This window comes from Balaenoptera ricei, chromosome 2, assembly GCF_028023285.1.
Source record: "Balaenoptera ricei isolate mBalRic1 chromosome 2, mBalRic1.hap2, whole genome shotgun sequence".
Classification (NCBI taxonomy): domain Eukaryota; kingdom Metazoa; phylum Chordata; class Mammalia; order Artiodactyla; family Balaenopteridae; genus Balaenoptera; species Balaenoptera ricei.
The window spans coordinates 72,717,951-72,737,082 of NC_082640.1; the positions used below are offsets into that span (position 1 = coordinate 72,717,951).

At 38.3% G+C, this 19,132-nt stretch overlaps 1 protein-coding gene across 12 annotated transcripts in view; it reads left to right on the forward strand.

The window, feature by feature from the left end:
- The window catches only part of HERC1 (HECT and RLD domain containing E3 ubiquitin protein ligase family member 1), a 225,201-nt gene that overhangs the window by 172,942 nt on the left and 33,127 nt on the right, over positions 1-19,132 (forward strand). For 9 of the 12 annotated variants that reach the window (XM_059913065.1, XM_059913067.1, XM_059913069.1 and 6 more), the window contains 10 exons: positions 870-1,126; positions 1,900-2,027; positions 2,748-2,875; positions 3,708-3,908; positions 5,797-5,927; positions 6,765-6,964; positions 7,368-7,473; positions 9,075-9,221; positions 16,858-16,959; positions 17,951-18,124. In XM_059913065.1, the coding sequence (XP_059769048.1) occupies positions 870-1,126; positions 1,900-2,027; positions 2,748-2,875; positions 3,708-3,908; positions 5,797-5,927; positions 6,765-6,964; positions 7,368-7,473; positions 9,075-9,221; positions 16,858-16,959; positions 17,951-18,124 (1,574 nt within the window). The remainder of the gene's footprint in view (positions 1-869; positions 1,127-1,899; positions 2,028-2,747; positions 2,876-3,707; positions 3,909-5,796; positions 5,928-6,764; positions 6,965-7,367; positions 7,474-9,074; positions 9,222-16,857; positions 16,960-17,950; positions 18,125-19,132) is intronic. The other 3 variants (XM_059913066.1, XM_059913072.1, XM_059913074.1) reach the window with 1 other exon arrangement.

A 19,132-nucleotide genomic window follows, 5' to 3' on the forward strand; every position in this document is an offset into this window, starting at 1 on the left:
CCTGAATATAATTTATATAAAGTAGTGCTATTTTTTTCTTTGTCTTAAGATGATACAATTTGAAGGGACTACTTAAACATAGTATTTACCCTTCTCTTCATCAGGACCATTTGGCCAAGAGAGATGGGCTTTTGGATCTATCAATGCATTCCCTTGACTGGCTATTAAGATCACTTTTTTTTTTTTTTTTAATTTACTTATTTTTCATTTATTTATTTTTGGCTGGACCGGGTCTTCGTTGCTACGCAGACTTTCTCTAGTTGCTGCGCAGACTTTCTCTAGTTGCTGCACGCGGGGGCTACTCTTCGTTGCGGTGCACGGGCTTCTCATTGCGGTGGCTTCTCTTGTTGTGGAGCACGGGCTCTAGGTGCACGGCCTTCAGTAGCTGTGGCTCGCAGGCTCTAGAGCGCAAGCTCAGTAGTTGTGGCGCATGGACTTAGTTGCTCCATGGCATGTGGGATCTTCCCAGACCAGGGCTTGAACCCATGTCCCCTGCACTGGCAGGTGGATTCTTAACCACTGCGCCACCAGGGAAGTCCCTAAGATCACTTTTGAGCAGCAAAAGCCAAACTCTTATTCTTCAGGTCATGCTCCCTCTGCCCTGGCCTTAAAATGATTTCTGCTGCATTCTCAGTCGGTGTATCCTTAGAGCAAAGACTACTGATTAGTGTATATAAATGTACATTTGCAGTGAATCAGATTTAATATAGAATTTGATGTGAGATAAATGCTTTATACCTTGTATGCATATCTTAGTGAAATGATTGCTTGAAAAAGTGCTAATTCTTAAAAGATAGTTTAACCCATTTTTGTTTGTTCACCACCACCAGCTCTCACCTGGGCATCATTTCATTGTTTTGTTTAAGCAGGTTTAACTGCCCAATTGTATGCCCATCCTTCCTATGATCCTTCTGCTGTAGGCCCTCTGGAGCTGGCTAACGCCCTGGCAGCCTGCTGCCTCTCCTCCAGGCTATCCTCACAGCATAGGCAGTGGGCTGCGCAACAGCTTGTGCGCACTCTTGCCGCACATGACCGCGACAACCAAACTACTCCACAAACACTCGCTGATATGGGAGGAGATCTCAGAAAATGCTCGTTTATCAAGTTGGAGGCTCATCAAAACAGAGTATGTATTTTGACCCCCAAGTGTGTCGATCACCTTATGTAAGATAAAATAGTTTCTCCTCTTCTCCAAGAGCTTAAAGTTCAGATCATGGGTGTGTGTATGTGTGTCTCTCTCTCTTACATACTCACACACACACACACACACACAAGCTAAATTATCAGTCATTTGTCTGGTAGTTACCAACTCTCCTTTCTCTACATGTGTATGTTGTATACTATATGACATAATATTATACAAATGGGAAAGTCAGATGGGAGATGAGAAGAAAACCAAAGGAATAGCCTCACAAAAGATGAGGGTTTATACATGCAAGAAAAGAAGCAGTTGGTCTCCCTGTTTTAATGTAACCCACTGGGCTCCTGAGCAGTGACAAGGGCAGTTTAGGAAATGAAGACTGACCTCTATTTTACCAATTTAAAAATCATTTCTTAGTCTGTGTAATTAGTTTTATAGAACATGCTGAATATTTCTATTTTATTGAATTAAATAAATGTTTTTTAATTAAATAAGCATGTTTAGTAAAGATTGTGAACAGGTCTAAGATAACTCAAATGAGTTTGGGCATAGTACTTTAAAGCTATACTTCAAATAGTTGTATATTTACAAGCCAGTTAGAAAAGAATGAGACCATGCATTTTGTTTTATAACGTGGATACTTTTCTTTTACAATTTCATGGTAGATTTTTCTTTTAATTTGATAGAACTCTTTCAAATTATAGAATCATTTGAATTAAAACTTGCTCAAATATTGCTGGACTTTTTATCTTTTCTAGGTAATGACTTGTGTTTGGTGTAATAAAAAAGGACTCTTGGCTACAAGTGGCAATGATGGCACCATCCGGGTGTGGAATGTCACCAAGAAGCAGTATTCACTGCAACAGACCTGTGTGTTCAACAGATTGTGAGTATTGACATTAGTTCTCTTGGGTAACATTTAAAAATAAGAGAATCCTGAACATGCTTCATCTTGGTTGTGTTAGTGTACTCAAATTGTCACTAAAATTTTTTACAATTTTTTCTTTTAGAACAGTCTCCAGTGTTTTTTTTTTTTCTAATTTGCAAGATAGTAATTTAGAAAATAAAAATACTAACTGTCAATATCTGTCAACTTACTTAAAATTAAATCAAGGTCTACTATGCCAGCATTATAAGTGTTCAATTCTATAAAACAGTAGGCTAATTTTCTATCATTCTTCAAGGATTATTTAGGAATTAGGGTAATGATATTTTTTCTGTAGCACAGTGTAGCATCTTTTATATTTTTATAGCTAGCTATAAAACTTCCCTAGCTATTAGGCAAACAAGAGTCAGTGTGCTCTGAGTAATAACCATGTGTATAACCCATATGGAACCAGAATATTTTTGTTGACAAATTATGTACTACATTAAATGATGAATTGTCTAAGTATTACTCTTTTGTAATTCTACATTTTTCACGTTATGACAAACACTAGCAATTATGTGATTGTTAAATACTGCTAGCCAGGCTTTTGAAATGTAAAAGCTTTTGATCTGCCTTTATGTACTATAGTCTATATAAAACCCTTATTTTAAGGTTTAGGATTTAGTTTACTTTGTGATGATGGGGATTAGAATTCCATACATATCTGTTATATTCTAGGGAAGGTGATGCTGAGGAAAGCCTGGGATCACCTAGTGATCCAAGTTTCTCACCTGTTTCCTGGAGTATCAGTGGCAAATATCTAGCTGGGGCTTTGGAAAAGATGGTGAATATCTGGCAAGTTAATGGTAAGAGTCACATAAATACTAGTAAACTACTGAAGCTACTTTTTTAAAAAAAGCCTTTCTCTTAGCCTTCTAAGTCCAAACATTGGCTTCCCTTCACCTTGAATCTCACAATCTATTCATCAACTGTGAAAATCTATGCATAGTATGCTTTAAATTAAAGAGAAAGTGTTCATTTCCTGACTCTTCCTTCTAGGAGTTTCAATTAACCTGGTAGTTGTAAACTAAAAATTCTTTCTATGTACCACTCAGCATTCAGAGTAGGATTTGAAGAGAAGTAGCAATCACTGCGTTTTTAGCTATGTATTCTTTTGAATTACCTGAAATATTTCTATTAATTTTATCTGTTTCACAGGGACAAACTCTTGTTGATTTTTAATAATACCTCTCTGGAAAGTAAAAATTATGATTGTAATCTTGGGCTTACCAGCATTTTTGTTTGCTTTTGCATGTTTGGGTAATAGCTGTTCTATTTCATATATTTGAAGGAACAGCTAGCCTTAACTATAGGTAAATTTTGTATGTTAATTTGGTTTTCAGTAATTATTAGGAAAGGACTTAAGTGTTTCACATTTGTATGTTGATTATTTTCCTTTATTCTTTCTCCTATAAAGCTATCATTTTTGTCCTATTAATAGTTACAGAAAAGCTATGAATTTGATAATCATATGTAGTATATAAATGAAGGATCTTGCCTTGCAGTCTTATTCATTAGTAGGCTATTATGAAATTGGGGACTGCTTTGAGTGTATTAAATTAAATAGTACGTATTTTTGTTCTTGCTATTGTTTTTAAGAATTAAGTGACAACTAGTTAACATTTTCTCCCTCTTTAGGAGGAAAAGGGTTAGTAGATATTCAGCCTCACTGGGTCTCTGCCCTGGCTTGGCCAGAAGAGGGTCCATCCTCAGCCTGGTCAGGAGAATCTCCAGAATTATTGTTGGTGGGACGGATGGATGGTTCTCTAGGACTGATTGAAGTTGTTGATGTATCCACCATGCACCGTCGAGAATTGGAGCATTGCTATCGAAAGGATGGTAAGTGACTGGAATTGTGTCTGGTTGAGAAAGTGTTCCCCGCAATCAAATAGATTTACTTTTTTGGCACATGCTGAGTAAATATTACTTTTGGTTTTGTTTTCTAAATTGTTCAGTTGGTATTTCATTTTAGTTAGTTACTAAGTTGAAAGATATTTCTTTGTCAACCCCTACCACACATCACTGCCAAAATAAGATCTAAATTAGTCATTTATCCTTTGTGCAAGTGTCTGAACACTTCTAGTGGGCTCTAGGTCTCTCTAGAAAGTTAAGAATGTCCAAGAGGAAAAAAGATAATAATCATTGATAGAGATGAAATTGTTTAACAAATGAGTAAAATTAAGGAAATGGGGGAAGGAGGAGAAGGGGAGGGAAGTTCCTGATTTAAGAAGTCATAGTAGGAAGCGTACTTTTACTTATTTTCTCACTATCTTCCTTTTGGATGGCTAGGCATCTTACTAGATAGTTTTTGTTAGATGTTTTGGGGGAGTAGGATGTCTTGAAGATCCCAGCCACAGCTTATATGGTGTGCTTTTAACAGACTAGAACAGGTTTTTGTTTTTTAGGTTTTTTAAATTTATTTTTATTTTGTTGTTGTTGTTGTTGAGAATTGTTCATTTATTTTTTTCATTGATGAGCTTCAGAACCATGTTGTCCAGTGAGGTTTCACAGCCATGCAGTTTTGAGGCCTGGAGGACAGCACACTTGCTTCTCAGATGTCTGAGTGGAAAGCTCGCCCTCTCTTCTCTTCTCTCTCAGCATGAAGGGTGCACCGCCCAGTTAGCAATCCCTGTCCTCCCTTGACAGCCCGCAGCTCCTTTTTATTCACAGAGTAATGCTAATGTCATTACTCTCAGTTTCTGTCTTCTTCGAATACTGGGGATCCTCCAGAAACATGTCATCTCCATCACTACAAGTCAATATTCATTTGCTTTCTTCAAGGTCCATAGCCCCGGTCTGATAGTATTGTAGGGTCTCCTGCAGAGGCGGGGGGTGGCTGTGGCTCATTGTGGGGACAAAGACACGGGTGGCAGCAGTTCTGGGGAGTACGCACTGGCCTGAGCCCTCCTGGTGGCTGCCATTTTCTTACCCAGTTTTTTTTAAAATAGATAATACCATCATAGGGTTCAAAAATTTTTAAGTTTAAAAAGGTATACAGTAGGGAATTCCGTGGCGGTCCAGTGGTTAGGACTCTGCGCTTCCACTGCAAGGTGCACGGGTTTGATCCCTCGTCAGGGAACTAAGATCCCACATGCCGCATGGTGCAGCAAAAAAATAAATAAATAAAAAGGCATACAGTAAAAAGTCTTTCTCACATCTGCTCAGCTCCCATGTCCCCATTCTCCTCCCACAGATACTTTTTTTTACTTCTTTTGTAGCCTTCCGGTGTTACATATACTTAAAGAAACAAGTATGAATGTAGATTGTTAGAATATAACATGTTTGATAGAATATGGAAACACACTGAATAGGCAATATTAAGCAAAAGAAGGGACAGGAAATTTTTCTTCTAAGAGTTGGATTATTTCACTTCTCAGTTTCATGGTAGATTCTGGTCTAAAAGGAAAGAACCTTATACAATGACTTAAAATCAGCGAGGGAATTCAGTTTTTGTCTCTGTTTTTCAATAACCACTTCAGAAGAATGAAAGATTAAAAATGAGGTACTCCTCGTCACTTACAAATAACACTTTTAAAGTGGGTTACATGGAATCCCTGCTGTAAGCTTACATTTTGTCTAAATGTGTTAAAGAGATGTTTGTAAACTTACTTGCAGTGGTTGTAGAGGTATATATTTGTTGCAAAGTCTCTGTCTTTTAAGGGAGACAATGACAAATAAGTCTCTCTTATTTTCTTTTAAAAATTTTTATTTTGTTTTATCATGTTAGTGTCTGTAACTTGCATTGCTTGGTTCAGTGAAGACAGACCATTTGCAGTGGGATATTTTGACGGAAAATTGTTATTGGGAACAAAGGAACCGCTTGAGAAAGGAGGCATTGTTCTAATTGATGCACACAAGGTAAAGCATCTTTACCTGATGGTTGCTTTTTCTTGTTTTCTACTTTAGTATTGCTTGATACTAGTTTCTCAAAGAACTTTTTTTTATCAGTCACTTATGATTTAATATTCTGTTGTTATACAAAGTCTTTGGACCATGTATATAAATGGAAAAGTCTATGTAAGAAAGCCATTGAGCTAATAAGAAAGAGGTAAAACCAAAACAGTGAAATAGGAATACCCTTGGAACACCCCCTGTCAGAGTACCTCCCACTAATGCTAGACATTCCATCTATGAAGAATGATTCCTTTACCTTAAACAGAGGTTGCCAGTTCAGATGCTTATGGGGCCATCTAGGCAAGTAACATAAATGCATGAAGCCAGGAGCTGGAAGGTGTGAAGGAGGGTAAAAAAAACGAAGTCAGAAGAACCCAATGATGACAACCATATAAACACAAGACATGTCCCAGATTCTCATAGTATTAGCTATTTTTGGTGTAAGAGATGCTTTCTTTTAAAAGTCTCTTTTCTTTTTCATATTTTAATGATCAGTAGTCCATAAAAATAACTTTAAAAATGGTGATGAAAAATAACATATCCCTTCTGAATCAGAATTTCATAATTCATTCATCCAGCTAACATTTATTAAGCTTTGACTGCAGCAAATATATATAGTGCAGACTATATTAAAGGGTGAATTGGTCTAGTGATTGGAAATAATATGCCAGTATCTGATTTGCATAAAATGTTGATTTCAAAATAATTGAGTGATAGAAGTATAGGTCATAAATTATTAAGTTTAAAGTATTTGTGAAGGAAGCATTACTATGATTTTTTTTCTACCTCTACCATTTTAAGGACACTCTTACTAGTATGAAGTGGGACCCAACAGGTCATATTCTTATGACATGTGCCAAAGAAGAAAATGTGAAACTCTGGGGGCCTATTGCAGGATGCTGGCGCTGTCTACATTCACTCTGCCATCCATCTATTGTAAATGGCATTGCTTGGTGCAGCCTTCCAGGGAAAGGATCCAAGTTGCATTTACTGATGGCCAGGTATGTTGTAAATTTGTGTGTGTGTGTCTCTTAATTTTTATATTAGTATAGACTGCTACTTGCATTAAGTGTGGCTTCTCAATCATCTTAAACAGTTTACTGCCAGTTACTATTCTTATAATGTGTAATACCATAAGATCACCTTAGAGAAATAAAGAAGTTTTCCAATGTGAAGCTTGGGATATGTAATCCAAAGATAATGCCATCTGCTTAACTGTGTGTGATACTGTTAGAATATAGATCCTACTTGTATTTCTTGTGAAAGATTATAGCATAACTACTACAAATAAATTTTAAAAATATACTGTAGTAGTTCTATCAGGTCTTAATTGATTGCTCTTTGAAAATATTTTTACTTCTGCTTATTGACATGTTTTGGTTTTATGTGATCACATTTTTTAAGTGGCTGTCAGAGTGGCTTAGTATGTGTTTGGCGTATTCCACAAGATACCACACAGACCAGTGTGACTAGTTCAGAAGGATGGTGGGACCAGGAATCAAATTGCCAGGTAAATATTCTGGTGTTTTTCAAGACTTTATTTGAAACCACAGATAGTATATGTTATCAAGTAATACTCCTACTTGGTATCTCAAATGTCAAGAGCCATTAGGGAAATGTGAATAATTGTCATACTTTGTGTGCTCTCTGAATTAGCCTAATTTTTTATAAGTCAGAGATACCATAATTGCTTGTTAAGGTGAGATGTTCAATAAATATGGGAGTGGTGATCGTTTATGGTATATAATCAACACTACCAATAGGTGAGTCCTAAGTTAAAGTTTTTGGTACAGTGAAGCAGGAACACCACGGGAGCACTCCTATTCAAAGTGTCTCCTACTGATACCAGAATTCCACCTATGAAGAACCATTCCTTTACCTTAAACAGAGGTTAAAAATTTACAGTAGACAGGGAATTCCCTGGCAGTCCAGTGGTTAGGACTCAGTGCTTTCACTGCCGTGGCCCTGGGTTCAATCCCTGGTCGAGGAACTAAGATCCTGCAAGACGTGTGGCATGGCCAAAAAAAAAATCATGGTAGACACTCACAGAGCCATCTATGTAAGGAACATAAATTCATTCACAAGGCTGTGGAGTAGGTAAAACACACACACACACACACACACACAAACACACACACACACAAAGGAGTGCACATGCTTCATACAAAGGGCATAGCTGCCACAGAGGAGATTGCCACCCTCCAGAAATGAGAGCCTATTGCTACCAGATTGTCAAATTTTTTTTTTGGTGGAAATCAAAAATTCATTGTTTTAAGTAAAATCTCCCAATATTAAACATTGGCATCTGACTTGAAATTCTTTAAAACCCTGGTTGGCCAGTTGAATTGTATCCCTGAGTTGCCAGTTTGCAACCTCTGTTGCTTTCTCTTTTGTTCATGATACAAATACATTATGTCATTTTTGGGTAAATGAGTATATCTGGTATTATGCTCTCTCATAACTAAAAGGAAGAGGGAGCTTAAAGGCAGGGAGAAAGGGGTGAGGAGGGAGGAGTAGATAGCTCAGTAATGGGAGGAAAATATCACAGAAGCAGAGGTAGGAGCACTAGAGATAAATCTGATTTGCTCTCTGTGCTAAAGAGTAGCCCTTTGGACAGGCCTACCTATCTCATTCCTAAAACCTGCAGAGCAAACATGAGATTAGATACCATGGGACAGACAGACCCATAAGCCAACAGAAAGAGGAACTTGTTTGTATAGCACCAGCATGTGCAATTCACAAATGTTAGAGGCTAAAAGTGAAAATTACATGAAGTGAAATTTAAAAATTAAAACACTCATTAAAAAGTAGAAGTTAGAATTTTCCTATCTCTGAGGGATAATTGGAACTTAAATGTAGTCATTTCTTCCAGTTTGAAGAGTAGAGAACTAGCTTAGAAGTGTATCAAAAAAGATGAAACAGCATCAGCAAAGGAGAACCAGGTTGATATCTTATTATTTTCTCTGTCAGGCTAGTCCTTATGAGAGAGTTGTCCTTCCCTCCTCCCCAATTTTATACTGAAATACAAAATTTCCAAGAATGAATTGTAAATCTTGAATCTATAAATTGTTTTATTTTTCAATATTTGTTAAAAATAAAAATGAATTACAGGATGGATATAGGAAATCAGTCGGAGCCAAGTGTGTTTATCAATTGCGAGGACACATCACCCCTGTCCGGACCGTTGCCTTTAGTTCTGATGGGTTGGCCCTGGTGTCTGGTGGTTTAGGTGGCCTCATGAACATTTGGTCTTTAAGGGTAAGAGTATAGATGTTATTTTTATCTTAAGAAATGTTTTTATATTAACTTATATGTGATAAAAGTTAACCCAACCGATCCTAGGACTATTTTGTGTAATAATATCTTGAATATTGAAGAAACCCCTTTCAGAGTTCTCTGCTCTTTAATTTTTTTCTTTTTTTAATATCTTTATTGGAGTATAATTGCTTTACAATGGTGTGTTAGTTTCTGCTGTATAACAAAGTGAATCAGCTATACATACACATGTATCCCCATATCCCCTCCCTCTTGCGTCTCCCTCCCTCCCACCCTCCCTATCCCACCCTTCTAGCTGGTCACAAAGCACAGAGCTGAGCTCCCTGTGCTATGCGACTGCTTCACACTAGCTATCTGTTTTACATTTTACACTCTCTCACTTTGTCCCAGCTTCCCCTTCCCCCTCCCCGTGTCCTGAAGTCCATTTTCTAGTAGGTCTGCATCTTTATTCCTGTCCTGACCGTAGGTTTTCATGACCATTTTTTTTTTTTTAAGATTCCATATATATGTGTTAGCATACGGTATTTGTTTTTCTCTTTCTGACTTATTTCACTCTGTATGACAGACTCTAGGTCCATCCACCTCACTACAAATAACTCAATTTTGTTTCTTTTTATGGCTGAGTAATATTCCATTGTGTACACGTGCCACATCTTCTTTATCCATTCATCTGTCGATGGACACTTAGGTTGCTTCCATGTCCCGGCTATTGTAAATAGAGCTGCAATGAACATTGTGGTACATGACTCCTTTTGAATTATGGTTTTTTCAGGGTGTATGCCCAGTAGTGGGATTGCTGGGTCGTATGGTAGTTCTATTTTTAGTTTTTTAAGGAAACTCCATACTGTTCTCCATAGTGGCTGTATCAATTTACATTCCCACCAACAGTGCAAGAGGGTTCCGTTTTCTCTACACCCTCTCCAGCATTTATTGTTTACAGATTTTTTGATGATGGCCATTCTGACCAGTGTGAGGTGGTACCTCATTGTAGTTTTGATTTGCATTTCTCTAATGATTAGTGATGTTGAGCATCCTTTCATGTGTTTGTTGGCAATCTGTATATCGTTGGAGAAATGTCTATTTAGGTCTTCTGCCCATTTTTGGATTAGGTTGTTTGTTTTTCTGATATTGAGCTGCATGAGCTGCTTGTATATTTTGGAGATTAATCCTTTGTCACCTGCTTCATTTGCAAATATTTTCTCCCATTTTGAGAGTTGTCTTTTCGTCTTGTTCATGGTTTTGTTTGCTGTGCAAAAGCTTTGAAGTTTCATTAGGTCCCATTTGTTTATTTTTGTTTTGATTTCCATTTCTCTAGGAGGTGGGTCAAAAAGGATCTTGCTGTGATTTATGTCATGCAGTGTTCTGCCTATGTTTTCCTCTTAAGAGTTTTATAGTGTCTGGCCTTACATTTAGGTCTTTAATCCATTTTGAGTTTATTTTTGTGTATGGTGTTAGGGAGTGTTCTAATTTCATTCTTTTACATGTAGCTGTCCAGTTTTACCAGCACCACTTATTGAAGAGGCTGTCTTTTCTCAGTTGTATATTCTTGCCTCCTTTATCAAAGACAAGGTGACCATATGTGCATGGGTTTATCTCTGGGCTCTCTATCCTATTCCATTGATCTATATTTCTGTTTTTGTGCCAGTACCATACTGTCTTGATTACTGTAGCTTTGTAGTATAATCTGAAGTCAGAGAGCCTAATTCCTCCAGCTCTGTTTTTCTTTCTCAAGATTGCTATGGCTATTTGGGGTCTGTTGTGTTTCCATACAGATTGTGAAATTTTTTGTTCTAGTTTTGTGAGAAATGCCATTGGTAGTTTGATAGGGATTGCATTGAATCTGTAGATTGCTTTGGGTAGTATAGTCATTTTAACAATGTTGATTCTTCCAATCCAAGAACATGGTATATCTCTCCATCTGTTTGTATCATCTTTAATTTCTTTCATCAGTGTCTTATAGTTTTCTGCATACAGGTCTTTTTTCTCCTTAGGTAGGTTTATTCCTAGGTATTTTATTCTTTTTGTTGCAATGGTAAAATGGGAGTGTTTCCTTAATTTCTCTTTCAGATTTTTCATCATCAGTGTATAGGAATGCAAGAGATTTCTGTGCATTACTTTTGTATCCTGCTACTTTACCAAATTCATTGATTAGCGCTAGTAGTTTTCTGGTAGCATCTTTAGGATTCTCTATGTATAGTATCATGTCCTCTGCAAACAGTGACAATTTTACTTCTTCTTTTCCGATTTGGATTCCTTTTATTTCTTTTTCTTCTCTGATTGCTGTGGCTAAAACTTCCAAAACTATGTTGAATAATAGTGGTGAGAGTGGGCAACTTTTCTTTTTCCTGATCTTAGTGGAAATAGTTTCAGTTTTTCACCATTGAGAACGATGTTGGCTGTGCGTTTGTCACATATGGCCTTTATTATGTTGAGGTAAGTTCCCTCTGTGCCTACTTTGTGGAGAGTTTTTATCATAAATGGGTGTTAAATTTTGTCAAAAGCTTTTTCTGCATCTGTTGAGATTATCATATGGTTTTTATCCTTCAGTTTGTTAATATGGTTTATCACATTGATTGATTTGTGTATATTGAAGAATCCTTGCATTCCTGGGATGAACCCCACTTGATCATGGTGTATGATCCTTTTAATGTGCTATTGGATTCTGTTTGCTAGTAGTTTGTTGAGGATTTTTGCATCTATGTTCATCAGTGATATTGGCCTGTAGTTTTCTTTTTTTGTGTCATCTTTGTCTTTTTTTGGTATCAGGGTGATGGTGGCCTTGTAGAATGAGTTTGGGAGTGTTCCTCCCTCTGCTGTATTTTGGAAGAGTTTGAGCAGGATAGGTGTTAGCTCTTCTCTAAATGTTTGATAGAATTTGCCTGTGAAGCCATCTGGTGCTGGGCTTTTGTTTGTTGGAAGAGTTTTAATCACAGTTACAATTTCAGCGCTTGTGATTGGTCTGTTTATATTTTCTGTTTCTTCCTTGTTCAGTCTCGGAAGGTTGTGCTTTTCTAAGAGTTTGTCCATTTCTTCCAGGTTGTCCATTTTATTGGCATGTAGTTGCTCGTAGTAATCTCTCATGATCCTTTGTATTTTTGCAGAAGTTGTTACTTCTCCTTTTTCATTTCTAATTCTATTGATTTGAGTCTTCTCCCTTTTTTTCTTGATGAGTCGGGCTAATGTTTTGTCAATTTTGTTTATCTTCTCAAAGAACCAGCTTTTAGTTTTATTGATCTTTGCTATCGTTTCCTTCATTTCTTTTTCACTTATTTCTGATCTGATATTTATGATTTCTTTCCTTCTACTAACTTTGGGGTTTTTTTGTTCTTCTTTCTCTAATTGCTTTAGGTGTAAGGTTAGGTTGTTTATTTGAGATTTTTCTTGTTTCGTGAGGTAGGATTGTATTGCTATAAACTTCCCTCTTAGAACTGCTTTTGCTGCATCCCATAGGTTTTGGGTCATCATGTTTTCATTGTCATTTGTTTCTAGGTATTTTTTGATTTCCTCTTTGATTTCTTGAGTGATCTCTTGGTTATTTAGTAGTGTATTGTTTATCCTCCATGTGTTTGTATTTTTTACAGATTTTATCCTGTGATTGATATCTAGTCTCATAGCATTGTGGTCGGAAAAGATACTTGATACGATTACAATTTTCTTAAATTTACCAAGGCTTGATTTGTGACCCACGATATGATCTCTCCTGGAGAGTGTTCCATGAGCAATTGAGAAGAAAGTGTAAACTGCTGTTTTTCGATGGAATGTCCTATAAATATCAATTAAGTCCATCTTGTTTAATGTATCATTTAAAGCTTGTGTTTCCTCATTTATTTTCATTTTGGTTGATCTGTCCATTGGTGAAAGTGGGGTGTTAAAGTCCCCTAATATTATTGTGTTACTGTCGATTTTCCCTTTTATGGCTGTTAGCATTTGCCTTATGTATTGAGGTGCTCCTATGTTGGGTGCATAAATATTTACAATTGTTATCTCTTCTTCTTGGATTGATCCCTTGATCATTATGTAGTGTCCTTCTTTGTCTCTTGTAATAGTCTTTATTTTAAAGTCTATTTTGTCTGATATGAGAACTGCTACTCCAGCTTTCATTTGATTTCCATTTGCATGGAATATCTTATTCCATCCCCTCCCTTTCAGTCTGTATGTGTCCCTAGGTCTGAAGTGGGTCTCTTGTAGACAGCATATATATGGCTCTTGTTTTTGTATCCATTCAGCCAGTCTATGTCTTTTGGTTGGAGCATTTAATCCATTTACATTTAAGGTAGTTATTGATATGTATGTTCCTGTTCCCATTTTCTTAATTGTTTTGGGTTTGTTATTGTAAGTCTTTTCCTGCTCTTGTGTTTCCTGCCTAGAGAAGTTCCTTTAGCATTTGTTGTAGAGCTGATTTGGTGGTGCTGAATTCTCTTAGCTTTAGCTTGTCTGTAAAGGTTTTAATTTCTCTGTCAAATCTGAATGAGATCCTTGCTGGGTACAGTAATCTTGGCTGTAGGTGTTTCCCTTTCCTCACTTTAAATATGTCCTGCCACTCCCTTCTGGCTTGCAGAGTTTCTGCTGAAAGATCAGCTGTTAACCTTATGGGGATTCCCTTGTATGTTAATTGTTGGTTTTCCCTTGCTGCTTTTAATATTTTTTCTTTGAATTTAATTTTTGATAGTTTGATTAACATGTGTCTTGGCATGTTTCTCCTTGGATTTTCCCTGTATGGGACTCTCTGCACTTCCTGGTCTTGATTGACTATTTCCTTCCTCATATTAGGGAAGTTTTCAACTATAATCTCTTCAAATATGTTTTCAGTCCGTTTTTTTTTCTCTTCCTCTTCTGGGACCCCTAGAATTCGAATGTTGGTGCATTGAATGTTGTCCCAGAGGTCTCTGAGGCTGTCCTCAATTCTTTTCATTCTTTTTTCTGTATCCTTCTCTGCGGTAGTTATTTCCACTATTTTATCTTGCAGGTCACTTATCCGTTCTTTTGCCTCAGTTATTCTACAGTTGATTCCTTCTAGAGAATTTTTAATTTCATTTATTGTGTTGTTCATCATTGTTTGTTTGCTCTTTAGTCCTTCTAGGTTCTTGTTAAACGTTTCTTGTATTTCCTCCATTCTGTTTGCAAGATTTTGCATCATCTTTACTATCATTACTCTGAGTTCTTTTTCAGGTAGACTGCCTATTTTCTCTTCATTTCTTTGGTCTGGTGGGTTTTTACCTTGCTCCTTCATCTGCTGCATATTTCTCTGTCTGCTCATTTTGCTTAACTTACTGTGTTTGGGGTCTCCTTTTCGCAGGCTGCAGGTTTGTATTTCCCATTGTTTTTTGGTGTCTTCCCCCAGTGGGTAAGGTTGGTTCAGTGGGTTGTGTATACTTCCTCTTGGAGGGGACTGGTGCCTGGTGGGTGGGGCTGGATCTTGTCTTATGGTGGGCAGGACCATGTCCAGTGCTGTGCTTTGGGATGTCTGTGAACTTAGTATGATTTTAAGCAGCGTTTCTGCTAATGGGTGGGGTTGTGTTCCTGTCTTGCTAGTTGTTTGACATGGGGTGTCCAGCACTGGAGCTTGCTGGTCGTTGAGTGGAGCTGGGTCTTAGCGTTGAGATGGAGATCTCTGGGAGAGGTTTCACCATTTGATATTACATGGGGCTGGGAGGTCTCTGGTGGTCCAATGTCCTGAACTCAGCTGTCCCACCTGAGAGTCTCAGGCCTGACACCAGGCCGGAGCACCAAGACCCTGTCAGCCACATGGCTGAGAAGAAAAGGGAGGAAAAAAAAAAAGAAAGAAAGAAGGGAAGAAAGAAAAAATAAATAAATAAAATAAAATAAAGTTATTAAAATAGAAAAAAATTATTAAAAATAAAAAAGTAATAAAAAAATAGAAAGAAGAGAACTACCAAACCAAAAAAGAAATTCACCAATGATAACAATCGCTAAAAACTATACTAAAAAAACCCACAAAAAACAGTCAGTCAGAACCCTATGACAAATGGCAAAAGCAAAGCTATACAGACAAAATTACACTAAGAAGCATACGCATACACACTCACAAAAAGGAAAAGGAAAAAAAATTATATATATACATAAGGAAGAGAGCAACCAAATCAGTAAACAAATCTACCAATGATAATAAGTTCTAAATACTAAACTAAGATAAACATAAAACCGGAAACAAATTAGATGCAGAAAGCAAACCCCAAGTCTACAGTTGCTCCCTAAGTGCACCGCCTCAATTTTGGGATGATTCGTTGTTTATTCAGGTATTCCACAGATGCAGGGTACATCAAGTTGATTGTGGAGATTTAATCCGCTGCTCCTGAGGCTGCTGGGAGAGATTTCCCTTTCTCCTCTTTGTTCCCACAGCTCCCGGGGTTCAGCTTTGGATTTGGCCCTGCCTCTGCATGTCGGTCGCCTGAGGGCATCTGTTCCCGCCCAGACAGGATGGGGTTAAAGGAGCGGCTGATTAGGGGGCTCTGGCTCACTCAGGCCCGGGGGAGGGAAGAGTACGGAATGCCGCCTGCTGTGGCAGAGGCCGGTGTGATGTTGCAACAGGCTGAGGCACAACGTGTGTTCTCCTGGGGAAGTTGTCCCTGTATCACGGGACCCTGGCAGTGGCGGGCTGCACAGGCTCCCAGGTGGGGAGGTGTGGATAGTGACCTGTGCTTGCACACAGGCTTCTTGGTGGCTGCAGCAGCAGCCTTAGCGTCTCACACCCGTGCCTGGTGTCCGTGCTGATAGCCGCAGCTCGCGCCCGTCTCTGGAGCTCATCTAGGCAGTGCTCTGAATCCCTTCTCCTTGCGCACCCGAAACAATGGTCTCTTGCCTCTTAGACAGGTCCAGACTTTTCCCTGGACTCCTTCCCGGGTAGCTGTGACGCACTAGCCCCCTTCAGGCTGTGTTCACGTAGCCAACCCCAGTCCTCTCCCTGGGGTCTGACCTCCGAAGCCCGAGCCTCAGCTCCCAGCCCCCACTTGCTCTGGCAGGTGAGCAGATGAGCCTTTCAGGCTGGTGAGTGCTGGTTGACACTGATCCTCTGTGCTGGAGTCTCTCCACTTTGCTTTCTGCACCCTGTTGCTGTGCTCTTCTCCGTGGCTCCGAAGCTTCCCCCCGCCCATCCTGTCTCCGCCAGTGAAGGGGCTTCCTAGTGTGTGGAAACCTTTCCTCCTTCGCAGCTCCCTCCCTGAGGTGCAGGTCCTGTCCGTCCCTATTCTTTTGTCTCTGTTTTTCCTTTTTTCTTTTGCCCTACCCAGGCACGTGGGGAGTTTCTTGCGTTTTGGGAAGTCTGAGGTCTTCTGCCAGCATTCAGTAGGTGTTCTGTAGGAGTTGTTCCACATGTAGATGTATTTTTGATGTATTTGCGGGGAGGAAGGTGATCTCCACGTCTTACTCCTCTGCCATCTTGAAGGCTCCCCTGCCCTTCAATTTTTCTTAATGATGTATTTTTAAAATCATTTAGAAAAGGCTCTAGAAAATTGGATAGTAGTATGCAGTTGGGCATTGCCAAATTTAGCTAAAGTGTAGGTTTTACAATAAGTTTTTGTGAACGTGAAGTATAAATTTAAAATGTAAATAATGGCTAACTAGTTAAGTAGTGTGTATTGATAAATACATCTCATTTTAGGATGGCTCTGTCTTGCAAACTGTTGTGATTGGCTCTGGAGCTATTCAGACCACAGTATGGATTCCAGATGTTGGGGTAGCTGCTTGCTCAAATAGATCAAAGGTAATTTTACAATCATATCAAGTTGTAAGTTGTTAGCCTGTAAGGTATCTTAAAAATCGTAGTCCAAGCATCCCGAGGCAAAAAATGATATCCAGAGGGATTATTACTTGCCCAAGATAATGCACCTATTTAGTGGCAGAAGGAAAACTAGAACCTGGTACTCTCCTATACCCTATACTTTGGGAAAAATGCTTAATTATTGAGTGACTTTCCACTGGAAGTTATAAAGAGAATTTATTACTTTCTGCCATGATTTTTGCGACAGCACTAAATTATCTAAAGAATTTTCCCTGAAAAGAAGGACTACCTCAAAGACCTTTAACTCAACTATACAGAATATATCTTGGCTTTAAAATTTAATGTTCTACTAAAAAATACTAGCCCTCTACTGTGAAATAATTCTATGATATGACATTATCTCTTACAATATTGCTTTTCATACCCTTAATGAATAGTGCCAATGTGCTGCTTTGGTTTACATTTATGTAGTTAATATGTGGTAATATTAAAATAGAGCTGAAAACCTGCATGAACAGTCCTACTAGAAGTAAAATATAGAATCAGACCATAGGCAGTAGTAGCCTGCATAGAATAAACCATAGAGCCACAGAGCAGTGCTGCTTCTCTTGTAGATGTGTGTCCCTCAGCAGAGTACTGCTTCCTCTAGTATCCTTGTGGTCATGTCAGACTTTTAAAATATACTAGATACCTTGTCCTACAAGTCCTATGAGATAGCAAATAATTAAGTCTCTTTAAGAAGAATCAGCTAATGCAAGGTAGTTCACAAATTTTACAGTTATTCACTTGTTTTTACCTTAGACAAAATTTAGGATGTTTTGAAGTTCATAGGCATTAAAAGTATAGCATAAAATGTCCAAAAAGCAAAAGTGTTTAATGTATTACTAGAAAGAATTTCTCATATATGAATGGTGATGGAATGTCTCTCTTTTATTTAAACAAATATCATGTGGCATGGTTTATTTTTCATCAGGATGTTTTGGTCGTGAATTGTACAGCAGAATGGGCTGCTGCCAATCATGTTTTAGCAACCTGTAGGACAGCACTGAAACAACAGGGTGTTCTGGGATTAAACATGGCTCCCTGCATGAGAGCATTTCTGGAGCGGCTGCCCGTGATGCTTCAGGAGCAGTATGCCTATGAAAAGGTAACTGATTACACTCGTTCTTGCAGATCTGCAGATGACTGGTGCTTTGGAATTGGAATTATAGCTTTGAATTTATCCCTTAAGAGTATGAGGTCTGAGTAAAATAAGTGGGGCTGTTTGGGTGGAATCAAATGAAGACAATTCATGTCTAAAACAGTTGTTTAGTAATCCTAAGCCTGCTTTTACTTTATTTTAGTGGGAGTAAAATTTTTAAATAACCCTCAAATTTGTATAGTGTTTCTATTATTCATTTCAGATTATTTATTCATTCCAAAACTTTAAATCCCTGTACCTCAGAGTATATCATCTTCCCTTTTCTGACCCATATATCTATTTTTGTGTGGCTTTGCCATCGCACAGTTGGGAGGGGGAATGGATATGGGCGTCAGAGTGAACATCCTGTCCACTTTATCAGGTGAATCCTTGTGGAAAGTTTAGTAGAAGAGGTAAGGTTGAATTAAGTAGGGTCATTAAATACTAGAATGGGAAATTATGGAATTTGGACTTGTTGCCCAGGCCATGATCCTGTTGTATAGCCTGTCTTCCAGCCCTCAGTAGTCACAGTATGCTGCTCCTAGGCAGAGCTCTTATGGGGTTTTTCCTTTTTTTTTTTGCCATGCTATGTTAATCTAATCAGCTGTTACCACACCCAGTTAATTTCACTGAGGTTTGCCCAGGTTTTCTTTTCTGAATCACTCAGTCTCTCACAGAGTTGCTCTAGTACATCTAGGGAGGGCCAGGGAAGAAAGCTGTCTTTGATGGCTACCAGGGTTCTTTTGGTAAAGGAGGAAATGTGAGAGGGAGCAGGTCTCCATGGTCCAGTTATCTGCCTTTTTTTTTTTAATTCAAGAAAAACTGTAATGAAAATATGCTAAATGCAGTGTGGTGTCCTGGGTTGAATCTTGGAGCAGAAGAGGAGCATTAGGTACTTCCCTGGTGGTCCAGTGGTTACGAATTCGCCTTCCAGTGCAGGGGACGCGGGTTCGATCCCTGTTTGGGGAACTAAGA